At 43.0% G+C, this 25,973-nt stretch overlaps 2 protein-coding genes across 4 annotated transcripts in view; both read right to left on the reverse strand.

The window, feature by feature from the left end:
• LOC137675692 (mothers against decapentaplegic homolog 4) overlaps positions 1-15,122 on the reverse strand; it is a 31,213-nt gene extending 16,091 nt beyond the window's left edge. For both annotated transcript variants that reach the window (XM_068421871.1, XM_068421870.1), the window contains exons 1-4: positions 14,818-15,122; positions 2,483-2,848; positions 1,395-1,569; positions 949-978 (exon numbers count right to left, since the gene is read on the reverse strand). In XM_068421871.1, coding sequence (XP_068277972.1) covers positions 949-978; positions 1,395-1,569; positions 2,483-2,731 — 454 coding nt within the window. In that variant the 5' untranslated portion in view covers positions 2,732-2,848; positions 14,818-15,122. The remainder of the gene's footprint in view (positions 1-948; positions 979-1,394; positions 1,570-2,482; positions 2,849-14,817) is intronic.
• A 5,098-nt stretch (positions 15,123-20,220) lies between these two features.
• On the reverse strand, positions 20,221-25,405 carry LOC137675754 (zinc phosphodiesterase ELAC protein 1-like). Of its 2 annotated transcripts, none has more exons than XM_068421968.1 (5): positions 25,333-25,405; positions 24,592-24,803; positions 23,715-23,893; positions 21,840-22,307; positions 20,221-21,238 (listed from the first exon to the last, which is right to left on the reverse strand). In XM_068421968.1, exons 3-5 carry the CDS (start codon positions 23,869-23,871, stop codon positions 20,775-20,777), a joined length of 1,089 nt encoding a protein of 362 aa, XP_068278069.1. In that variant the 5' UTR covers positions 23,872-23,893; positions 24,592-24,803; positions 25,333-25,405; the 3' UTR covers positions 20,221-20,774. The 2 variants fall into 2 exon arrangements, with proteins under 2 accessions (XP_068278069.1, XP_068278070.1); XM_068421969.1 differs by having other exon boundaries at positions 25,088-25,343.
• Positions 25,406-25,973: the final 568 nt, after the last annotated feature.

A 25,973-nucleotide genomic window follows, 5' to 3' on the forward strand; every position in this document is an offset into this window, starting at 1 on the left:
TCCTATAGAGCACGTTCAAGTAAAACTCTTACACTACATCATCTCCCATGCTCATTTTTAAAGCAGCCTTAAATATATTAAAATCTGACATTAATTTTCTGTTTCTTGTTGCAAAAACAGTAGCATGACAAGGAAACACTTATTATGTATGTAACTGCTGGGTAGTAAGCTTTGATTCTGTACAAAAGCATTATTTTTCAGAAGACACAGGTAACAATGCAAATTAGCAGAGATGAGCACACAAGTTAAAGCTTGTGAAGTTAACAGTTTGTTGGGTTGTTTGGGGGGTTTTTAAGTCATTTTTGCTTGAATACTTCTAATAAAGTGCTAAAAACATTGGATTACCCAAATTTCCTTCTCTATGAATTTCTTCTGGCAGGAAAAAATAAAAATCAGTTTTGAAATAAAGCCGTTACCAACGGCACAATCTCAGATCTCTGAATAATGTTCATTGGACATATAATGTCCAATTTCTCTCAAGTTTCAGGGAAAGCAAGACTATTAGATTGCTTCATTCAATTGCATATTAATTACAGAATTTTTATTATTTTCTTGTTAAACTACTTATTAAATCATAAGCATCTATTATTCCCAATTCAATTAGTATATCATACAGGTGCACACGTTTTTGTGTGGGGTTTTTTTTTTTAATTAGCAGCATTCAACAGTGGGGTTTTTGTTTTTCTTTTTTGTTGGGGTTTGTAAGTTGCAGGCAATGAAAACAGAACATACCTACAAGCTGAGCTGAAGCCTCAATGTAAAGAGTTTATCAATACTTGCCTCTCATACACTACTTAGCTGGTCTTCCAAAACCAGAGAGACAAAGGCATTTCTACCTGCTCTCTATACTCCCTCCCAAGGAGATACTCAGGAATAAACTGTGTACATACTGAAGAGTTTAACACAGCTTGTGCCCACAGAAATGCAACAGTAAACAGAATTACTTACCAGAACTCTGTAGTGTCAGTCCTGAGAGATCTTTAAAAAGAAAAGGGGGTGTGGAGGATTATATAAACAGAGATCTTCAACAACATTTGAACATTAAGTTTATAAGCCTTTACAGATTATTACTACAGACTCTACACATTATATCCCCTCCCATCACAATGCAAGTCTTAATTCTAAGTTATTCCTAGGATACACATTAACTCTAAGAACTGTGTGCAAAGCCAACAGGAAGGCTTAAACAAAAGCCACAAACTGTTGTTTCAAATTTGGAATAAAGGTAAAAGAATAATTCCATTAAGAAGAAGAAGAAGAGCATATGAAAGTAATTTATAATTAGATCATTAAAAGTTAATGTTTTGAATTCAGGCCTGTACTTTCTACACTCAAAAGGAAAACATTTTACATTTTATTCCCACTGTTCCATTTTAAATCAAGAGTCTACTTACCAATGCCAGGCGATACTACACGCTCATAATGGTAAGGATTTACACAGACACTGTCACATTTTAAGTCAAAAGCATACTGACAATATTTAACATGCTTGAGTTCATTTTTATGAAGATCAGGCCACCTCCAAAGACGAGCGTAAATCACATGAGGGAATCCCTTGCGACCAGCCACCTAAAAAGTTAGACACAAAAGTTGATTGGGAAAGTAGCAAGATATTTCACTTCATTTAGTGAGAAGCAAAGCTGAAAGAGGACAAACACCACCACAATCTCTCTGCATCATCAAAATATGCAAAAAAAAAAAAAAAGGTGGTATACAGTTTACCCAAGTTCTGTACTCAACAGAAATAAATTTCTATTAGGGTTTTGCTACGGTTAAGTCAACACTGTGATTCTTAAGAAAAAAAATACTGGATACAAAATGGCAGAAGCAGAATTTGTGCTTAATGTAGTATGTATGGTCACCTTTCCCACCATGGATGATGAAGGAGCTTTGCCCCAGAAGAAGAGGAACGAGGCACTAAGCTACACTATAAGGAATTTACAAGTAGAAGAATGCCAATCCATTATACTGAAAAAAAAAAAATGCTTCTAGGGTAGACAGAAAGCTAGCCAGCAAACATGACATCTGTCCTGGAACAAGGAAATCACAACCCAAGCTATACAGGTACTGAGTACTGATGATATAAAAGGCTAACATAAATCCTCAGTGCAGCCTCCTTGGAGTACCTTAGCAAGGGATCATAGGTCTTTCTTCACACTGCTGACCAACACAGAGCTAACAGAAGCTTGTAGTGAAAATACCAGGATAAACAGACGAATTTGTTACGTGACCCTGCTTTTTACTGCCACACACACGCTCATTTAGAACGGCTGATCCAACGCCTTCTGCTCCTTTTGAAAAAAATATATAATCAACTACTGCAGCAATCCAGAGGTCCAGCCACAGAACATGCCTACAAATGGGGGCAAGGGGGGATGCAAGAGAAGAGCTACTCTCTTCCTCAACACTCTAGGATCCTGCGACACTCACTTTTGCTCCACCTTCACTAGGAGGAAAACATCTGATTTTCACTTGTACTAACCTGAAGCCTCCCATCCAGCGTTCTCTGTATTGTAACACACTTGCTAGGATGAGCTCCATTTGTGGTTATAGCTGTAATCAAAGAATCCAATTCATCTTTTTTCTCCTTTAGCTTTTTAACTAAACTTTCAATTGCGCGTTTGGCAAAAGTTTCACTCTCTCCACCTTGTCGATGGCACATCAAGCTGTGAACAATGCTCAGACAAGCATCATTACTTGTTGGCGTGTTAGTAATAGACATATTGTCCATTTGTCACAGCTTTTTCTTTCAGAGCAAATGTCAGTTTTGGGGGCTGTTATGATTTTCAAGCTGATGAACAAGAGATGATCCAAGTTAAGTGTTAGATGTACTGTCTCTTGGTAAAACCTAGGAGGAAAAAATATCTACATTAGAATTGTTTTTAACAAATTGCAGATCATGTTTCTAAGGAAGTCTGTGGCTTTTTGCTTCTTTTATTTTCAAGCTAAGTGCAGGATATTAAAAGCACATGAAAAAACTGCATTGCTTGTCCCATGATAGCTAAAAACATGCTTAAGACACTGCTTGCACAGTTTTAGATATAAGATTATCTCTTTTCCCCTAGTAACAATATTTAAATAAAGATTATAGTTTATATACATGTACACATAGTATGTACATATAGAAAGTTAGGGATTATTAGATGAATAAGCTCTGAATCAGGAAAAGGAGAACAGTGACAATGATTTCCTATGTTTTATACTGGTAGGATAAAACCAAGTGAAAATACTGACTGGGAATCAAGGGGCATTGATTTAAACAAAATTTGAATAGTGAAGAAGCACGAATGCACACCAGAATCATCTGTCATCTTTATTTAATAATCCTCTTCAAATAGTTCAGCTATGTTCTGACCTCAGACTAACTTTATTTCTCTTTGCTAATCAGAAAGGCAAAAATTGTACCAGGCCATTAGCTTAATACACATTTATGTAAATTAGTATTGTGTGGATCTTTAGATATGAAAATCCCAACTGGCACATTTGTCTGCTTGTTTGGATCCAGCTTCTTCTGGATGAAGACAAATCAACTGAAGTCACTAAATAAGCACCTCTAAATGGTCTGAAACGGAACTGCCTTAATTACATGAAATATAAGATAAGGAATAAGTCCGTCCTAACACATTTGGCCTTTAAACTGCATTTGTTAAGAACCTGCAGTGGTTTCTGGTCATGAAGTCATTCTTCTCAAAGCCAGCAGACCTCATCCTTTTGAAGTTTCCTTTAACTCACAAATTAGAAGAAGAGCTGGCCTGATTTTCTCAATTCTGAATGAGCTAATTACTATGTTTTATCTTGCTTTATCCAAAAACATAGGACAGAAGGGTTTGTGCACTCACAGACAAGGAGTCTAATGTTGTCAGAAAGCTGCTCTGGTTCTTAGAGCACCTCTGGCTTCAGGTAGTCATCTACTAACACCATTCTACCCACTCAGTGGTCTGACTTTCTTAAGACACTGGCAGCAAACACATATAAGCGATTTTACTACGTTTACATTTTCTGAGTAAGCTTAAAATATAAACCTTTCTGAAACAAACATGTTGTTCTCAATAATGTAAATAAAATAGATTTGATTTCAATAGTTAAGAAAAAAAAGTTTGTTCACATTATCTGAGGAACACATCCAGTCAAAGACCTGTTACTGCACTGGAATTTTCCATGTTATTAGAGGTACAGTAGTAGCAGCTATTTATTGGAAACAAATGTGTTGCACGAAAAGAAGAGTGGGATGTTAGTTCAGAAAGTTAACGCATCACACTAATTACAGTGTGAATGCATAGCTTCCCTTCTTGTAAAAGGAATATCGCAACACAAATCCAGCACAATTATAAAAGGAAACAAAGTCTTCCCTATTTAATATTTTCTCCAATTTCAACTTGAACACAGCATGCTTTGGTAGACTTGGAAAAAACACATCACAAATCCTCCCCCCCCCTCCATTTTCAATAGTTTTCTTCTTTTGTAAGGATGCTTTTGGACCTAATTTCTCCCAAAGGAAAACAATTACCGGAAAGTTTGAGCAAGATCATTTTACCTAGCTGTTAAAAGTTTCTCCCTCAACGCTATTTTTTTTTGCACTTCAACTCAATAAGCCTCTTTTAAAAGTCAAGCTTAACCTGCCAGTCATTCTCCATGGCAACCTGTACTCACATAAATCCATAAAAGCTTGCCAGCTAAAACAGAATAGAACATCATTTTCCTTAAATATAAAACAGCACCCCAGATAGATATGCATAAGTAATCATAAATGACTAGATAAAGCTATTAGCCAAAAGAGCTTTAAATAAAGAGATGCTTAAAATTAGACATGCAGCTCTATCTTCTACGCCCGTAAAACTATGAATGAGAATTTTGCTTGCTGACTTTCAGAAGACTAAGATCAAGCAAATAAATCCTTATTTAAGTGGAATGATCTCCAGAAATGTTGAGTCACCCCTCAGCTGCCACTGTGCTCAATAGGTGCTTCTGACTGTTCAGCACTTTTGAAAGCTGGGCCACTCGTTTAGGATTTTGAATACTGTTACACACTGCTGGTGCGTAATTGCCCGGTAATTCAGGAGCCTTCCTTTAGAAGTCCCCTCTACAGAAATCCTGTATTTAATCTTGCAATTTTGATCCCCGGAAAAAGGGGGGGAGGTCAGTGACTACCAACCTGGCACGTATTGATAAATGCTGTGACATATTTCTTCCAAAGCACCAGAAGCATTAGTATATTTTGCAGAAAGGCAAGTTTTTACACTCCAAATTTAGTTTCTCATGAATAACTCTACAAGCCTATCTTTGACTGGGTCACACATTCAAGAGGTGCCTTAACACCTTCTTACTATATTCCTTTCATGCGTGCAAATAAAAGCAAAATGCAATCTTAAAGCATTATATTTTTAGAAGATAGCCTTTGAAGATAAGGTTCCAGCATGCCCTCAGACACAGAGTGCTAGATGTTCTGCAAAACAACAATATGCTTGTGTGATTTAATGTTTATTTCATGAGAGTATGAAACTTCAAAACCATTCCTTAGCATGCCCACAGCCCAAGTAGGTGATCCCACACCACAGCTCAAACTTAGATTTACAGTGGAATAGGTAGGGCCAAATATAACAAAGATCTTCTTACTTCCCTCCGCCCAAGAATTTCATGGAAACAGCAATGGGCGAGAGTGTTTTGGGGGGAAAGGGGCAGAGAGAAGAGACAGGGAACAGGAGAAAAGCAGCAGCAGGAGACAGCGCTTGTAGTGAAGCTCTCAGCTTCGCCTACCAAGGAACAAAAAGGTATTTCTCTCCCTCTTGCTATAGTGTGATGCGAGCAGAACACAGAAAAAAAAATGGGACAAGCTAACGTAAAATGCTAACATGTTACAAAGTTACAGAGAGGTACCTCATTATGTTATAGAAAGTAATTTATTTCAACAACTAAGTATTAACAGGTATGTTACAAAATAAGTGAACAACAAGTAGTGTTCTGCGATAGTCTAAGTACTGGAACAAGAGTAAGATCCTCTGAAGAGGAGATAAATCTGAAAGACAAAAGAAGTTAAGATTGCCAGGTAATTAAAAACATCTCTGATGATCTGTAGCAAACATGCTACTATCTCAGAGAACTGATAAGTAACCATTAACTGAAACTCTTCCTTCAAGATTGATGCAGACTTGAACAAATACCGTAATTCTTCCGTACCTCCTACTGCCCCACGGCTGCCTTGCTGAAGGGTGAGGTACCTTTTTAGCCTGTGCAATGAAATTCAAAACATGAAGCAGCTAACATTAAAAATGCTACACTGGTGCCACATGCCTCATTTTCATGTCTGTGGATAATTCTGCCAGAAACGGTTACCTGAACAATATAAATAGATTCTACAAACATAGGCACCTACAATAGTATGCTACCTCATATAACTAAAATCAAATATATTATTGACTTATCTACGTGGAAGTAACGTTACTGAGCTCTCACACTAGTGCCCTCATTGCACTTACATTTATCTTATGGGCAGGAAAGCAAAATAAACACCGTACTGACTCAACTATTCCACTGTTCTCGGATCAACCGCTACATTCCCTCTCTCAAAACAGCAATCATTTTATCAACGTGACTAGAAAACGGAGACCGGGTTGAATGTTTAGCATCTTCTGCAAAAGCTAGCTCAGAGCTCCAGGACGGCATTCCCATTTGTGGAAGTAAGGTGCTCCTGATCAACTAGAAAAAACTGAGCAAAGTACAAAAAGCAGATGAGATCTCACCCAAAGGGATAATCAATGCATTTATGGAACAGTAAATTAATATTCCACCTTGTCTGCCAATATCTCTTCAGCTACACCAGCAAGATATAATGTTATAAGCTAGCACGGCTTAAGAACAAGTGCTTTTACATGCCAAAACCCAGCGTGAGCCATGACTTCCAAATATTTGCAGCAACTCTTCAGGCACCACACTAGGTATTTAAGAGAGAAGATCATTTGGAAGGCCTCACGCGAGGCCCGAGAGTTGCTGAGGTATATTTCAATTTGAAATTCTTCATCAAAAAAGCATGCAGATGCATACAGATGTAGGCAGACACACAGGCAGGGTCTGAAGAAGGTACGAGGGGTTTAGAAAGAGAAAAAAAGTTTTTCTGCTTTTCATGGTTAGAAAAAAACACGTGGACTTGATTTCCTTGCTTTTACAGAGGTATTACTACAGTCGGACAGAAGCTCAACTGAGACGTTATAAGTATATAGGGGCTGCTAAAAAAATACGAAGACTTCAGATTTCTTAAGAAGAACTCACATTCTTCTCTACATATTAAGAACAACCTGAAATGAATGCCTTTTACACTCACAAGTCGCTTATCTTCCCTCTCTCCTCCCACAAAAGCCACACTTTGCAATTTGGGGAGAACGATCAACCCCAAACAAGAAAAGGAAATAACAGGCTTACGCAGACAAACCAGGCAGTTACGGATGGAGCTGGAAGTCAGGGATGTAACCCCAAAGGAATATGATCCAGGCAATCAGCAATCCAACAGCTTGGGCAAGATGGTTAATCCAGGCCCGACGCTGATACAATACACTACCCTATTCATTTACAGTAGGGTTTAAGCCAATCGCAGCTGCAGAGGGATCAAATTCACCAAGAAACTCAGTCTAAAAATGTGACAGTCCAAATACCACTGGACAATTACTTTAAGATATGGGCAAAAAGCCAAAATCCCCTCCGTGTCACTTTCTTAGCATCTATTTTATTCATTAAGTTTCTACATCAAACTAGTTATTTTCCAAACAAGAGACAACTTGAGACTCTTGGAGACTTCCTTGTTTGCAAGACAAATGACGTGAGAATAGTGTGATACGGAGTGATCAAGTAACACTTTGTTTTAAAAACTAAGATGCTAAGAATTGTGAAGTGCTGTATTGAAAGAAAAAGAAAAGTTTAAAAATATAGTACAGTCTTGGCACAACTGGAAAAATAGTTCCTGCAGGTGTCAGGGCAGCGATGGCCCTTTGAAAAGCTTCTGATGGAGAAAGGGAAGCAGTCTTGCAGATCAGCTCTGAAAAGAGGTTCCGGATACAGGCATTGCGCTGAAGGTCCAGAGATGCTGGCGGGGAAGGCTGATAAACACGCTAAACGGTGGAGGCAGGGGAATGAGCAGCATACACTGACACATCAGAAGCAAATGAAGAATGCAAGATGGATTTGCAACCGCATGCACAAGAAGCATGACATGAACAGTTGTGATGGAAATCCAACCAGTCCGCTAAGTTAAAATCAAAGAAAAATAAAATTTACACGTGCTAAGTATCAGATGACACATTCAGGACTCATGAAGCCTTTAAACAACAAGGCAGAGAGAGATTTGCCATCTTTTTGTACAAACTGAGCAGACAACAGTCCTGGGTCACCTTAGAGCATTTCAAATGATCGTCAATAGATGATGGTTGTAGGTCCTTTCCAACTGAACTATTCTATTCTAAATAATATAAACACAGATTTTTAGCAGCAGTTATGCAAAAATGTTCTACTATGCACGTAAATATATAAGCTTGAGAATTTATAGTACTGGTATATCCGTGTAAGGGCTGGTGTTACAAACAGGTACAGGGATGCTAAAGACGATAACGTAAGGCGAGTAAGTGCATCTAACGGCATTCACCAGGTACAATACAGCATTTCTGTCTCCATTATGAATCTTAACATAACTTGGCCATTATCCATTGTAACATACCGTAGAAGGGTCTAAGCAAGTCAGCAAATTTGCAGGTAGAATATCCTTTGTGATGAGCCATGACTTAAGTGAATATATCTACGAAAAAAATAAGGATTGTTTGCTTGAAGCTGCCACTGATGCTCTGGGAGCACGATTTACCAGTAACAGCCATCCCAGTCACAGATTTCCAGCATTTTGAGACCAGGCAGTGACACGATGCTAACGAACAGGCTAATTAGAATACTGTACAAATTGACATCTTGCTAGAACATTGCACATAAATAAAGGTCAAGAAAAGCTCTTGCATAAGCTGTTGCCTCCAAAATTAGACAAACACAAAGATGTCAGAAAAGCAGCATACACATTTGATAGCTTTTAACCACCAAAACATTACTACAGAGTTTTGCTGTTCAATAATGCAGTGGTAGAAGTTTTATGATAAACATGATAAAGAAAAATCCATAAACCAATAAAACAAAAGGCAGCTCGTGATTTGATGAAGATATGAATAAGTGATTAAACTGCAGATACTTTCCAGCACATTAGACTATTATCTACTTGCCCAAAGGGTGATTGGGAACAAAATGTTTGTAGACATAAGAACAATTAGCAATTAAAGAGCAAGAGAAAGAGTATTAAGAAGGTACTGCACTCGCACTGTTCTGTACAGTAAGAGCTCACATTCCCCAGAATACTATTTTTGTGCGTGTATCTGAATCATCAGTATCAATTCTGCTCATCTCACTGTCAGTAGCTACAAAAATTTAAGCCACATGACAGCATAAAAGGGTCTGGAGAAGAGTTTTAAGACAACTCTGAATGACAACTCTTTCATCTTAACATAAACCCACAGTTAAAAAGTATAAGCAGCCATTTCTTTGTGGAAGAAACTGATGGGATGTAGCTGCCCAAGTGCAGCTCTCGGCATCTTTACTCCTCTCAGCTTCCACCTGTGCACTTCAACTGCTTTCAAAAGCACTTGACAAATGCAACAGATTGATCCTGTAAACAGAGCAAACGTTTCTGCTGCACAAGGTTCCAGGTTTTTTAATCTCGTTCAAGAAACTAATACTATAGTAAAAAACACATCCAAATCCTTGTCTTTGACTATGTGGGAGGCAGGACACAATAAAAAAGGTAGCGCTACTACACTGATGTGACTCCATACGCACACATTTTACATCCTAGAAAGTTGCATTTGTCATTTTAGTTCCCCTTCTCTCTCTTGTTTATTTTTGAGAAAGCATACAGCTGAAAAAAAATCTCCTCTTTTCAATATAGGCTTCTGTACAGTCAGAGAAGGAAGACCACTGCATGTTATACCACAAGAGTGGGAAGGGCAGAAAACTCCTCGACAACAGGATCTATTTCCACAACGCAGATCTACGCACCGAGACTCGCACTACCTCACCTCCGAGAGGGCACCCTTGGTGTCCCACCGAGCAAGAGGTCACAGAATCACAGAATGTTAGGGATTGGAAGGGACCTCGAAAGATCATCTAGTCCAATCCCCCTGCCGGGGCAGGATTGCCTAGACCATATCACACAGGAACGCGTCCAGGCGGGTTTTGAATGTCTCCAGAGAAGGAGACTCCACAACCTCTCTGGGCAGCCTGTTCCAGTGTTCAGTTACCCTCACCGTAAAGAAGTTTTTCCTCATATTTAAGTGGAACCTCCTGTGTTCCAGCTTGCACCCATTGCCCCTAGTCCTGTCAAGGGATGTCACTGAGAAGAGCCTGGCTCCATCCTCATGACACTTGCCCTTTACATATTTATAAACATTAATGAGGTCACCCCTCAGTCTCCTCTTCTCTAAGCTAAAGAGACCCAGCTCCCTCAGCCTCTCCTCATAAGGGAGATGTTCTACTCCCTTAATCATCTTCGTGGCTCTGCGCTGGACTCTCTCTAGCAGTTCCCTGTCCTTCTTGAACCGAGGGGCCCAGAACTGGACACAATATTCCAGATGTGGCCTCACCAGGGCAGAGTAGAGGGGGAGGAGAACCTCTCTCGACCTGCTAACCACACCCCTTCTAATACACCCCAGGATGCCATTGGCCTTCTTGGCCACAAGGGCACATTGCTGGCTCATGGTCATCCTGCTGTCCACTAGGACCCCCAGGTCCCTTTCCCCTGCACTGGTCTCCAACAGCTCTGTCCCCAACTTGTACTCATACACGGGGTTGTTCTTGCCCAGATGCAGGACTCTACACTTGCCCTTGTTAAATTTCATTAAATTTCTCCCCACCCAACTCTCCAGCCTGTCTAGGTCTCTCTGAATGGTAGCACAGCCTTCCAGTGTGTCAGCCACTCCTCCCAGTTTTGTGTCATCAGCAAACTTGCTGACAGTGCACTCTATTCCCTCATCCAAGTCATTAATGAATATATTGACTAGTACTGGTCCCAGTACCGACCCTTGAGGGACTCTGCTAGACACAGGCCTCCAACTGGACTCTGTCCCATTGACCACCACTCTCTGGCTTCTTTCCTTCAGTCAGTTCACAATCCACCTCACTACCCGATCATCCAGACCACACTTCCTCAGTTTAGCTGCGAGGATGCTGTGGGAGACCGTGTCAAACGCTTTACTGAAATCAAGATAGACCACATCCACAGCTTTACCATCATCTATCCACCGGGTTACGTCCTCATAAAAGGCTATCAAGTTGGTTAAGCATGACTTCCCCTTGGTGAAGCCATGCTGAGTGCCCCTAATGATCCCCCTATCCTTGATGTGCCTAGAGACAGCACCAAGGACAAGTTGTTCCATCACCTTTCCAGGGATGGAGGTGAGGCTGACCGGTTTATAGTTAACCCGGGTCCTCCTTCTTGCCCTTTTTGAAGACTGGAGTGACATTCGCTTTCCTCCAGTCCTCAGGCACCTCTCCCGTTGCCCACGACTTAGCAAAGATGATGGAGAGTGGCCTAGCAATGACTTCCGCCAGCTCCCTCAGCACCCGCGGGTGCATCCCATCAGGACCCATGGATTTATGGATGTCCAGATTGCTTAATTGGTCCCTGACCCCGCCCTCATCAACCAAGACAGATTCCTCCTCTATCCTGACTTCTTCTGGGGCCTCAGGGGTCCGGGGCTCCTCAGGACAGCCTCCAGCAGTATAGACAGAGGCAAAGGCGGCATTCAGTAACTCCGCCTTCTTTTTATCCTCTGTCTCCAGGGCCCCCACCTCATTCATCAGTGGGCCTACATTGCCTCTAGTGTTGGCTTTACCTGCAATGTATTTGAAGAAGCCCTTTCTGTTGTCCTTGACCTCTCTTGCAAGGTTTAATTCCAAGGAGGCCTTAGCTTTCCTAGTTGCCTCCCTACATCCTCTGACAACAGACTTATATTCCTCCCAAGTGGCCAGCCCCTCCTTCCATGATCTGTACACCCTCTTCTTCCACTTGAGTTTGCCCAGCAGTTCCCTGTTTAACCATGCAGGTCTCCTGGTACCCTTCCTTGACTTCCTACCTGCTGGGATGCTCTGATCTTGAGCTCGGAAGAAGCAGTCCTTGAATGCTAACCAACTATCTTGGGCCCCCTTACCTTCTAGTACCCTGTCCCATGGGATTTCCCCTAGCAATTGCTTGAAAAGGCCAAAGTTGGCCCTCCTGAAGTCCAGGGTTGTGATTCTGCTAGCTATTCTGGTCCTGCCACATGAGATCCTGAACTCTACCATCTCATGGTCACTACAACCAAGGTTGCCCTCAACCTTCACCGCTTCAACCAGACCCTCCTTGTTAGTGAGGATAAGATCCAGCAGCGCTCCTCTCCTAGTTAGCTCATCCACCATTTGCATCAGAAAGTTATCATCAATGCACTGGAGGAACCTCCTGGACTGAGGATGGCTGGCTGAGTAGGCCTCCCAGCAAATATCAGGGTAGTTGAAATCCCCCATGACAACCAGGCCCTGTAATTGAGAGACTGCTCTCAGCTGCCTGAAGAAGGCCTCATCACCCTCCTCATCCTGATCTGGTGGCCTGTAATAGACACCCACAACAGTATCACCCCTGCCAGCCTGCCCCTTAATTTGCACCCACAAACTCTCAACTTGCTCCTGATCCGCCCCTGGACAGAACTCAATACATTCTAGCTGCTCATTCACATAAAGAGCAACTCCACCACCTCTCCTTAGTGGCCTGTCTTTCCTGAACAGGACATAGCCATCCATGACCACATTCCAGTCATGCGAGGTGTCCCACCAAGTCTCTGTAATTGCCACTAGATCATAACCCCCCGACCGAACACGGATTTCTAACTCCTCCTGTTTATTCCCCATGCTGCGTGCATTGGTGTACAGGCATTTCAGCACCCGTGGGTAAGGAGGGGATGAAAACCTGGGAACAGCAAGAGATACCACGTTCAGAAAGCAGAAGGTGGTGGAAGTCCTTGCTGTAGAATAACAGAGCAAACCTGAACTGAATTCTTCCTCAGAGACCCAGCTTCTTGCAGGCAGCTTCCTTCAACAAGGACAAATAGTAATTTGTCAAAACCTCACAAACAAGAGGGAACAATTGTGGCTATGCCAAGCAATAAAAGGAACATTCAAACCTTGCGCTCAGGCAGAAGCGGTGTGATTTTTCACTTGTACGTCATGTTTCAATAGCCTAGCAATAGGTGTATTAGATAACATCTGTTCTTTATTGTAATCTGCACGGGGATAATGTTCTCTACATTTGTTCAAGCTTAAAAAAAAAAAAAAAATCACCTCTGGGCAAAGCAAGCATGGAAAATTCCAGCCCCAACCAAAAGCAGTTTTTCACAAGGTTAAGAACATAGGAAAACAGTCCTAAAATTCCAGCAGGACCTTAACAACAGCACGGCGAAGGCTGCTCCTCACCAGGATTGACCTATCTGCTCTCAGCACCTTTGTTCTCCACTAAATCTGTTGATACCTCTCAAAACTCACATCCCTCTTGTGTTAGCTGTGCTTGAATGCATTATGTAAAAAGCCATCTACTTAAAAAAGGAATTTAATCAGTTTGAGACACTTATTGCTTCTCTTTAGGCTTCAGCTCTTTGAAATAAAGTTTCTATATCAATATTAAACATGCATGCTTATGCAACAAGCAAATCAAAAGAGGTTCATGAATGCAAAGTGAGAAGAAACTCCTTCCAGTGGCAATCCGGCCAAGAGAAGAGGAGGGCCAGAAGGACAAGTTGCCTATTTATCGTGATGCTGGAATACAAAAACACCTTTAGTTTTTTATAGGGCAGTATAGCTATTTCAACAGCCTTGCATGGAATTACCTACATTACTGAACGAAGTAAGAACAATACAAGAGTCTGACAAATTAAAAGATGACAGCTCTCACAGAGTCTGAAATCACTCTTGCCTGTTGACAGTGGCACACCATTCTTAATCAAGCTAATTTGAGAAGCGGTGGTAAAAGACACCACAATCCTACTCCGACCGTATGTATTTGACAACAATTGGTTTGCAGTAGTACAATTTGGGCTCTGAGTAATAACACAGCTAACCCACAACTAGATTACCCCATAAATTAACCAACCTTCCGTGGTAAAACCTAGAAGGCTCAACTATGCAGCAAGTCACAAAGCTCCCCAAAAACAGGGGATGGGAAAGGAAAACCAGTAAAGGTGGAATAATCTTAATGAACAGCCCTTGTGCTGAGCAGCCCCGTGCTGTCTGAACATCAGCTAAAAGCACCGTTCTCTGTCATTGCAAAGAAGATGGCAGATTTCAGAGAACCGAACGCGAAGCGGCTCACACAAAACCATTCAGGTCATTTTCCAACGTGCGGGAGAGAGCACGGTCTGAACGAACGGCAGCGGAGTAAAGTTTAACTGGGTACAGGCCGGCTGGAGAGTCTTTACGAGAGGGCACCAAGATTTTAAATAAATAATACTAAAAGTTTGGGGCGGGGGAGGGATCGTATTTTTTTCTCGCTCAGGGAAAGCGGGGGAGGTGGGGAAGGAGCCGGGGAGGGGAACCCAGCGCAGCGGGGCCGCGAGAAGCCCCCGGGCGGCGGGTGAGGGGGGGGAGGCCGCTGCCCCGGCTCCCCGGAGCGGCAGCAGGCACGGCCCCGTGCCCGAGGCGGCGGCGGGGGAGGCGGACGGGAGAAGGGGGTGCGCTGCGGGCGGCCTCGGTGGGCGGACGGGAGCCGAGACCGGATGTTACCTGGGCCGCGGCGGAGCGGCCGCTCTCCGGGCGCGGCCTGCGGCTGTGGTGTGAGGGGCGGCGGTGACGGGGGGCGGGGGGAGTCTTTCCCTCGCCTCAGCCGGCCCCGGTGCAGCGGAGCGGGCCAGGCCTCCGCCCCCCCGCCCTCCCCGGGCTGCGGCCGGGCCGGGCCGGCGCTCAAAGGCCCGCGGCGCAGGGGCTGGGGGGACCCGGCCGCCCTGTGCCGGCCGCCCCCGTCGCCGCCTTCTCGGTGTTGTTGTTGCCGCGGCTCCAGCCGCTCGCGCTCCGCGGCCGCCACCGACACGTCCAGGCACCACCGCGCATGTGCAACATCCGGGTAACACATACACACCCGCCGCCACAGCCGAGCGCCTCCAGCCTGCCGCCACCCCCCCCCCCCCCCCGCAACGCCACCCGGCCGCACTGCGCCTGCGCGCCCGCCGCCCCGCGGTCGTGGCGCCGGCGGCAGCCGGAGAGCGGGGCGGGCGGGCGCGTTCGGAGTTTATTTTTGTGGTTGGCGTCCGGCGGCTGCGCGCCGGATGGGGCAGGCAACGCTCCAGGGACCGCAAGCACGGCCCCGAAAAGGGAGAGCTCCAAAAATGACCCCCCAACAAACGCACGGGTCCGCAAACGCAACCCCTGTGAGTGCAACAACCCGAAAATGCCACCCCCAGAAGTGCACAGCCCCAGAAATGCAACCCCCGTAAGTGTAAACTTATCAGCTACTCTGATAAGAATGAAGAATGATGGAAATTTAAAAAAATTATTATATTGCCATATCAACATTTCCTGCTCACGCTATTAAGTCATTTATAGTCACTTCCACATCCTCAAGAAGATCTTACCGACGAAAAGCAATGTAAAATGCTGCTATATTTGTCATCTTTTCCTGGGTAGATGTAATTGAAGCCTCTTCACACCAGGATTTGCTGAGTGCGTTGCAAATTATCTATTTCTAGAGTTTTTTGAAGCGTTACAGATGAGAGATGAAAGCTCCAGTTCAACGGGGAGCATGTCCCGTGCAGGATTCGTGGACCACGGCGCAGCAAATCCACGTGCTCACAGGCTGCCTACACCAGCCTCTGTGCTGGCACGTTATGCATCAGCACTTCCCCTCCCTCTCCAAGGTATATCATTTAAAAAAAAAATTATCATTAAATAATTTGCAATTTCTAAGCACGGTCTCTTCCCCCTTGTGCTTGCAGCACCAGCTACATCCAGGGAGAGGATTTGCTCAAATACAGGGAGGAAAGCTGCAAAAGGTTAATGCTGAGCACCGAGCAGTAAAATTTTCAGATTTCCCATGGGTTGTATAATGCCAAATAATAAGTCTAAATATAATATGTTAAATTTTCTTCCATTTGCAATAGCCCTAGTTTGCTTTCAAGGTATACCATGAACCAGAGCCCCATCTAGACCATTGGGATGCAGCGACCTGCCGTTACTGACACCGTGTATTAAACATCTTCTCAACAGGCAGCCATCTTTAGAGGCAAAAATTTGGTTTTTAAGAGTGGAGATGAAAGGGTGGTGGGAAATTCGGTGCAATCTTTCACCTTCTTTCACAAGCAGGTGTGAACAAGCTGCAAATTCAACAAAGAAATCCCCAACAATGACACTGCAGATGGGTTATGGGGTAGGGGGATTAATTCACTTCTATAGCGTGTATTAAATCTGAAAGGAGCTGAATTAGGGATCTTAAAAGTACTGTATACGTTGCGATAACTCTCTGTGTTTATACGTATGTCTGTTTTGAGGTTCATAAAGCAATCATTGTGATGTCCTGCTCAACTGGCTGGTGAAATGTGGAATTTGGGGGTGCACAAGCCATTGAGTCAGTACCACCATCGGTCTCCGGTGTCCCAGGGAAGTCCTGGGAAGGACCTTCATCAGCCATTAAGGTGATTTTTGAAAGGCTGCAGGAATACCGTGTCCAACAAAACGGTGCTTTTTCCAACCACCTAAACTCCTTTAACTTAAACATTTTTCAAATATCAAATGCTGGTACTAGGAGGATCAATTTAACATGTTGTGGTTTAGCATCCATCCCCACCCCCCTCCCCAAAATGTTACTTTGATCAAATTTCTGCAGCTTGTTCTACCTCAAGATCCCAATCAATATGTTTTTATTATTATTAATAAAAAATAAGTTGTTCCAGTGACTATGTGCCAAACCACCGATCTCAGTGAGACCTGGACCAGTCCTACCACCTCGCCAGAAATTAGATTTCTAGAATGCAGCCATCCGAGGTAAATAATTAATATCCTTTTCCTTATAAATGAACATAATTCAGTAAGAGCAAATTATTTTAGAAGTCCATTTAAAAAAAAAAAAATGCTCCCAAATGAAGATCGTGTTTCTTCTGCATTGACAGATGAAGAATCCCACCGTGGGCCATAGGGTTGATACCAAAGGCTGAACCACCTCTAGCATCAAGGATCCCTTTCCCAGCTGGATTTAGAGCCCAGACTCAATCTCGAACTCTTCATCCTCGACACAGACTGCACCACGCTCAGAGCAGCTATTTTTGTGCTGTAGGTAACTTATTTCTCAACCTTTTTTGCCAGCTCATGCAGATCTCGGCAGCAGGAAGATTTACCCTCGCTGCCTTTGATCAGCGCTCATCCATTCGGTTAATGGCTACACATAAAATTCAGGAACATCTCTGCTGTTACAAAACTCTTCATGTCTTATTTCTTCCCTCCTCTTTCCTGTAACATAAAAAGCTTCTTTCGCAGTTTATCACATCCCTCCACTAGTACCATCTGAAAAGGGAACCAAACTTAGAGGAACTCTTTTAGGAAAGCAGAAGAATTTTTAAAATAAGTTACTCAAAGCTAAAAAAAAAAAAAAAAAAATCTTCATTTACATACCCAGAACTTGTTAAAACACCCTCCCGGTCCCTATGGGACCAGACTGGAGTCCTTTACCTCCTGTCAGACAAAATAATCTCAGGCAAATATATTTTAACACAAAGGAATTTTGTTCTCTGGTAATTAACAAATGGTTACTGGAAAGATAAACTCATTGAGAAAACAGACAATTTATGGTTCAAATTTTTCTGTCCTTACTGGCACACATGTTCCCATTAATTTAATTCAAGTCAGATTTATGAAGTAATTTAGTATCCAGACTTAGAAGAGTGGACCATGGTAAGCAAAGACACATGGGTCTGCTAAGAGAGAGACAACTATAACTTGATTACAAATACTAAAATCTATTAAATGGAAAATACAGGAATTTCACATAACTCCAGCACTAAATGTACCCCCTTTCACCAACATACCAAAAAGAACCTGGTTTTAAAAATGACAGCCATAGAGTTAATCCAGCTTTCAATATAAACCACGCAACTTGCAGCTTTTCTTCCCAGCTTAGATGAAACGAGCATTTCCTCCCTTGATTGTCCATACAGAATAAATTGCCATGAAAAATGCACTGACACATCAGCTCTGTGCAACAAAGTCCCCAAGACCTAATACTTGAAGAGGACCTGGCCTGCTGCTTCAATTTGATACTCTTCCCCTTGCTGTTCTTTACCCAAATTGACCCATTTTTTCTTTAGGATTTAGATCCTAAAACATGTTTAGGATGTAGCTATGTGGTAGGACTGACCTAAAGTATCAGCTCCCTACTGCTAAAAAGGGGGGGGGTCCCAAGCAGCTCCCAGTTTCTGGCCAAGCACTTCTGCACCCTCCTTCATTCAGCCCTTGTACAAGTGGTGCAGCAAGACAGCTCACTCATCGACTCAGTAATCCAGCCGAAAATTAGCCCAGAGGCTGTTTTCTTGCAGGCTAGCAAGAACCAGTGGTTGTTTAGCCAGGCAAGCACTGGACCGGCACGCTGAGCTGGACCACGGTGGCACCAGGACCGTGGGGCACGGAGGAGCGAGGCTCCCTCCACGCTGGGAGCCCATGCCATCGATTCATCTCGCGCATCTACCCACACCCTTCGTCATTTGAATGGGAACTGAAGATATTCCTGAATTCACAGCAATTAACCACACAAATGCAAAAATGGATTTACCGCTGGGATGGAGAACCCAGTTCTGGAGCAGCACAATCCAGCCCCGTGGGGTGACGAGTTTCAGCGGTGGGTGCACACATTTCAGGTTGCATAGGCTTTTGGATTGTCCCTTATTAGTTCCAGCCTTTGATTTTTGTCATTTGTAGGTGGTATCCAGTGAATTTCCACAAAGCCTTGAAGTTTTTCCCTAAACTTTGCATCACAACTGTGAATGGCTTCGAAATAGGAATTTTTGGTTGTTCCAGTGTGGAAGCAGATGTAGCAGAGCAGGTCAGGACAACGAAGAGAGTTCTTCTGTCACTGTATGAAACACAGAATAGCTGCAGTCTGCTCAGCTTTTGACTACATAAAGCAGAGTGAGATAGCAAGATCTCTGCACCTGCCATGAATTTTTATCTTACAAAAGAAAAACAATTTACAGGGGGAAAAGAACGTGCTACTGCGTGATGTGTAGACTCTGCCTGCTTTACACCATTTTTAAGAGAGAAGTCATAGAGATCAGTGAGTTTCTCCTCCAGAAGTCATGTTCTTCAAGTTTGCAACTCTTCTCAATATTTTTTTTTAAAGAAATCAGAGACTTCCTCTGCATTTGAAGCATATTTGAAGTACAAAATATTAATGTTGGTGTAATTCACTTCGGAGTTACCGTAACCACAGGTAAGACAGTCTGTCTGAAGGGTGGGGATAAGACATCCAATTCAATTCGATTAGTTCAGTTAAGCAGTAGGAAATCACGCTCCTTTTCTTTTTCTTTGAAGTCTGTTGCTTAATTACAGCCTAGTATGCTCTTAGTGAAGAAAATGTGAAGAGTATAGACAAATTATATGCAGGATTTAACCTCCTCATCTCACCAGCTTAGTCTGGGTGAGGATTGCCACTGTACACAAACCACCTTTGAGCGGTGCACCATTTACAAGGGAGAGATCTTTAACGAGCGTGAGTGTTTTCATTTTTTGGAGCTTTGTTATTCTACGATTAAAGCAAGGAGGGAAACAGTATATTAAAACTGATTCGTTTTCCATCTGTATTACCATCAACTCAACGAAAGTACAAGCACAAACTCTAGCAGCTGTACTTACACCTGCCAGTGTTGTCAGTGTTTATTAGAAAACTATGAAGTGTTTCAGCTTTCAGGGATCCATGCTAGGGGAAAACATATTTAGGGTAGATTTTTCAAAAACACTGATTTTACTTTTGACCAGAAAATTGAGCTAAAATCTGGGAAACTCCAACTTCTAGTTTGTTTTGAGGCGGGAAGAAAAGGAGAGAAAGTTGGTCTACATGTTCCTTGATTGAAAGAAGAAAGGCATTGCAGAAACAGACTGAACTATACATATCTACCTCATTTATTTATGAGAAAAATTCACATGCAAAGGGAGACTTATAAGAGTTCCTCAACTTGAGCATAGCAACACCTCCAGTTAGAAACACTTGGCAGAGTTATACTTTATTAGTTTCAGTGTAATGGTCCTCTTACATAGAAATCGGGTAACAGTTACAAAACGCTGTATACAAGTTTGAAATAGATGTTATTCAAAAACTTGTAACAGGCAAGATACCTTAAATAAACCTTCCTGAGGGCTGTATTAAGCCAAATAATCCAGTGCTTTGCTCTAGGAATCTGTGGTCCGAGGAAAACCCCTGGGCTGCAAAGGCTTGCGTCAGCCTACACATTCAGTTTATAGGGAGGCTGTGTCCGAAACCATCACTTACAAATTTATTCCAAGTTCCAGATGGTTGAGTATCCTTTTTTCTTGCTTTACAAAAGCAACACTAACTGTACCTGGTACTCTCTCCAGTTTGCAACGGCTCTCTGTGTGCCACAGAAGAGAACTAATTTGGATACTAGAAACCCTATCATTATTTTTAAGTGCCATCCAACACCATCCTACTTTATGTCTTCATACAGCGCTTCCTAATGCTACTATTTTTACTTTTTCATTGGAATTTCTATTGTCATAAAATCCTCAGCTAGTGTTACTTCTTGTCCATCTAACACTGACTCTGCCTGCCTCTTCAGTTCGGTGATGTCCATATCTCCCTCACCTCTCTGAGCAGCTGGTTTATACCGTTGACTGAAATGAGTCAAAACCAGTTTCTTAACTTTACTCAATTTTGCAAAATCCGATGCCATTTTTGGAGTGCTATGACCATGCTCTCTGGCTTTTTCCTCTTGGGTATTGTCCAGCGTAGCTTCATGTATCAGTACATCTGCTTCACAGCAAAGCTTCATGGCTGCATCTCCAACCACCCCTGAACAATCCCCCAAAATGCAAATTTTTCTTCCAGGAATAGGGTCTTCTAAGACATCAGAAGGAGAAATCATTACTCCGTTTTCTAGAACAACTGCAGTTCCATTCTTCAGTTTCCCATATAAAGGACCTGTTTGAACTCCTGGTAAATAAAGGCAAAAGAGTATGACGATGAGTGTCAGGTTTAAAAAAAAATATCACTTAAGAAGAGATACACCATATATAGAGCTGTCTCACTGAAAAAATACAACCTCAATATAAATAGCAATTGATATTTCACCTACTTCATACAAATAAAGAGCTTGTAACGTTAGCAGGAAGCGTGTCTGAAGAAAAGCTATATTCTTCATATTAAAGTCAATAAAGTCATGCAAATACACTGGCCGTACATTTCCCCGAAAGCCACGTTGCGCTTTTTAAACTTTAACATCTGAACTTGTTTGCTCTTCCCAGTATGAGAATGGTCCGCAATATTAATTGGTGCTAGCGTTACACACCAATTCAGGCTGCTGTGTTGGTATGAAGTATTAAAATGTCTTTAATAGAAAAAGGAAAAACTGAAATAAAATGGATTGCAGAGAGATACAGCAGCTCTAATTTACTAGGTCATAAAAAGATTTCAACTGCCCGTGAACCCAATTTTGTTACTTTTGCTGAAAATTGTGAGTCTCTACTCAGCTTGAACACATGCATTTAGGCATTTAAAAACTTTAAAAGAGGAAAAATAAGTCAAAAGTAGTTACCAAGATCTTTCAGTTTCTGCACATTGAGTTTCCCGGTCCGGGGCTTCTCTTCTACCACAAAGCCAAAGGAAGGAATGCGGTGAAATAGGTGAAATGCTTTCAGAACCAGCTGCTCATCCTCAACTAGAAAGTAAGAGTTTTCTACTGGATCCAGGTGGAGTATTCTCCCTGGTGCTCCCCGGGGAAATACCTCATCTCTGTCCAAGTAAGAAAACTCTCTGAATTCTTCTGTGGGGCACTGGTCCCGTGTAGGCACCAGTTCATGAACAGTGTAAGGAAAGAGAAGTTGTGAGTGGGAGAGCTCCATACTCCTCCACATGAAGTTTCGTAGTCCTAATGGCCCATAAATATCAACGGGTGGCTTGTTTGGGTCAGGGCTGCTTTGGAGGCTAAGCGTACACAGCAGGCCAGGAAGTCCAAAAAAGTGATCACCGTGAAGATGAGTTATAAAAATCTTGGTAATTCTACCTATTGATTAGAACAGCAGGAAAAGAAAAACAAACCAGAAAAAAGACAGGAAAATAAATGAACACTGTAACAACTAAGAAATTATCACTTTTTGGCAAGATGTAGGAAATAAGGAAGGAGGGAAATTAAAATAAAACCAGTGTTTAAGAAATGAATCCCAAACTACAACGTAGTTTTTTTTCCACAGTAGCAATAAATTTCCACACAAGGTTTATTTTGGCTTGATTTGTCAAGAAAAGACTGCAGAGACAGAAGTTTGAGTTGCTGCTAAGCAAAACGTGCTACAAGCACGGAACAGAATCGACTGGTGACATCTGCCATATTAAAACGCAAAGGAGTGCTGGAAAGTGGTTGTGCTTTCATACATTACATGGAAACCGCAGACTAATGAGAAACATAAAGTGCTGTTCCTAGTTTTGAATCTAGCACATGAAATGAACGGAATTAAAAACCAAACCAAACCAAAACATCCAGTTTTGATTTCAGAGTTTTTTAAAAGGCAAGAACCTCACGGTTCCCGACTGGTTTGTTTTGAATGGATGAAAAATTGCACTTAAGATTTGGGCTTTGTTTCGCATCTCAGTTTGTCTCACTCCAGCTCTCAGGCACTGGGCCTTGCCCTTGCTAGATTAAAAAAGCCTGGAATTTTCTCTCACTACAGACACGTGTACTTTAATCAGGCTGCCCAGTCTCTGCTAGCTGAGTTCCCACTTCCTCGTGGTAAGGCATTTTCTCCAGCATCTGTTAGGGCCGAGCAATAGGAAGGACAGAATCTCTTTGTTTTGATTGAAGAACAATTTAGTAAAAATCAGTAAATTTAGTAAAAATGAGTCTATTCACTTGGTCATTAAATCCTCTGATAGCTTCAGATTTTGGAGGAGCAAGAGGTTGGTGGTCTGTTTATATTTGATAATTCCATCATTATAACTCGAGAGTCAGAAGCCTGCTCTTGCTGCTGTAGATGGCAAAAGCACAGCGACTGAAGGTTAAAGCTGGTTCCTACTTTGCCAAAATGTACAAGTTACCACAGATACCCACAAGTTGACTTGAAAACAAAAGCACAATATTTATTGACATTAAGAGTCACTGCAGGTATTGGCTAGAGCTGTCTTCAGACAAATACAAACTGTGCCCGTTTAAAGCTGGTCTGTGGCCCACGTTTGAAATTACAAAGCCCAAGAAATTAATTCAGGAGAGTTTGATTCTCGAACACAGTTCTTTACCAAAGGGCAATCAAGGATTACTGCACAGCAGGTTCAGCAACTGCCACCCATACACAGCACCTTCAGATCCTCGTGCATGTTTAGTATGTATTCAAATACCACAAGCACAAAGACAAAGTATTTTGTTTAGATCTCATGAACCTTTTCCCCTTCCCTCATCGCGATACCTTTCAATGGCACAAACCTGCTTTGAGATGGCTCTTCATGAATTGTGTTTGAGTTCCCTCCCCGCAGTCAAAGAGCCAGCACTCTCCTTCCCTGTGAAGCACTAACGCCGATGCTCCTCTTGTTGGAGAGGGATACGCTGAGCCCGTGCTGAGGAAAGTTATATCCATCGACATTTTAAGTATGATGGTACACCACCTGAAAGAGAGATTTTGAGCCGTTGAACGTACGTATTTACACTGGGAAAAAAAAACACAACTTTTTTGCTTTAAGTGAAGGCATCCTATGTACTGTAGTGTGAGGAGCAAATTCCCCTTCCCTTAAAAAATAAAACCTCCCTGGAGTAGGATATGACTTTCAGACAACACAATATTTACAAGCAGCAGCTTTCCTTTTTATGTCAATGGAAGGCTGCAAACACTCAGCCCAAATAGAAGTTCATTACCTACAGAAATAGCCCTATCCAGTCAGAAACGATCTAATCTTTAAACCCACTATTATTTCTTTCTTCTTCGCTTTATTTAAACTTTGAATTTTCCTGCATGCACTTTCCTTAAAAGCCTTTTCCGAACGACTAACAGCAAACAGCCACTGCTGTCATTTAAACGCCGTTACCGGACGTCAGGAGTGGGCAGCCCAGCACCGCAGAGGGGAAAGATTCGCTCTCCTCAAAACAACTTCAGAGACCACAAGAGGCAGGAGCAACCCGATTTACTTTGCCTTTGCAACAGCATCTTTGAAAGCCACCAATGTTTTGACTTCTCATTAGTGTTAAGTGAAAAATTAAACACTACCAAACCTTCACGTAGCCTGAAGGCTGTGTGACAGAGCACGGGGCACCTATGGCAGCAGGACAATCTATACAATCAGCTGCCATACCCCAGCTGTTTATGTACCCGCTGTATTGTCCAGATGAGGAGCCTGGCCGGTCTGCAGGAGCAGGACAACCTTCGGAAAGCTGCGTTGGGAGCAGAACTTCCACGTGCACGACTCCGACGCTGTCTCGCCTTAATCCAGCTTTCTCCAGCCTTAATCTTAGCTCCTATCTCGTTTTCAGATGTATTTCCACTTCATTTCAAACTCCAGGTGCCTCAACAGCTTTAGATACCTTTCAAGCAAAAGAATTAATCATTTCACAGGTTTAGTTGTTTTTAGAGGAGCTGCCGCAACTTTCCAAGGGAAAAAGTTTTCCCAAGTACACCAAGGTGCAACATGTCATTACCTCACCTTGGGGGGGGGGGGGGGGGGGCGGAATAACCATCCAGCACACCCCTAAAAGGCAGAAGTAAACATTTTACTTCCCTTTTCCTCAGCGTAAAAGCAGATTCACAACTTCTCAGGCCTTATGTCCGTGGGCTGGGAGGAGGAAACAGCCGTAACGCCGAGACCTACCGAGGTCTCACCTCTCCCGAGACACCCCACAGCCATGCCGGGCCTCGCCCTGCCGCCCACCCCGCGGCCTCCCGCCGCTCCCGAGAGCCCTTGTGAGGAACGGCCCGAGGAGCCGGGGGGGAACGGGCCCGCTACGCCGCGGCGAGCGGACACGGTGCCGGGGACGGCGGGGTTCAGTCAGGGAACGCGTCACGCACAGGCCCGGCCCGGCGCCCCGGCCTCTCGTGCCCGCTCAGCCCGCCTACCTCCCCCCGGCGGCGGCATCCGAGCCCAGCCCAGCCCGGCCCCGCTGGAGGGCGGGAAGAGCGGGCGGTGCCGGCGGCGGGAGGGAGCCGGCCCTGCCGGGGAGGGGGGGCGTGCACAGGCCGCGGTCAGACTCGGCCTTTGTGGTGTCTGTGAGAATAGGGACGTAGATCCCCAACTCCCTTTAAAGAGGTTCTTTATAAAGTGCTGTCAAACAGGCAGGTGCTCTAGAAAAAGAGTTTTGACATAAAATTTTAATTGCTCTACCTCTAGCTTAGTACCTGTTTTGTTTGCTGAACATTTGCAAGGGACAAAAGGAAAATGATAACATCGGTGATTTAGGCGATGGCATAGAGATTCTGTATAGGGCAAGCGTTATTTTTTTCAGAATAAACAAAATCAAATGTAATTTAGGCAAAGGGAATGCATTTTACTAAGAAAATAGAAGACCAGAACACACATTTCAATAAGAGTTACAACATTATAAAGGAGGAGAAAAAAAAAAAATCCATTCACATTTAAATACAATTTTAGTTTCAGCTGAGCAATGAGCCTCCCAGGTAAAGTCAACCCCAGACAGATTAGGCTAAAACTGTTCTCACAAGCACTCCAGTAGACTTATGTTTATTTGTGTACAGTAGAT

The sequence above is a fragment of the Nyctibius grandis genome, chromosome W (assembly GCF_013368605.1).
Source record: "Nyctibius grandis isolate bNycGra1 chromosome W, bNycGra1.pri, whole genome shotgun sequence".
Lineage (NCBI taxonomy): Eukaryota > Metazoa > Chordata > Aves > Nyctibiiformes > Nyctibiidae > Nyctibius > Nyctibius grandis.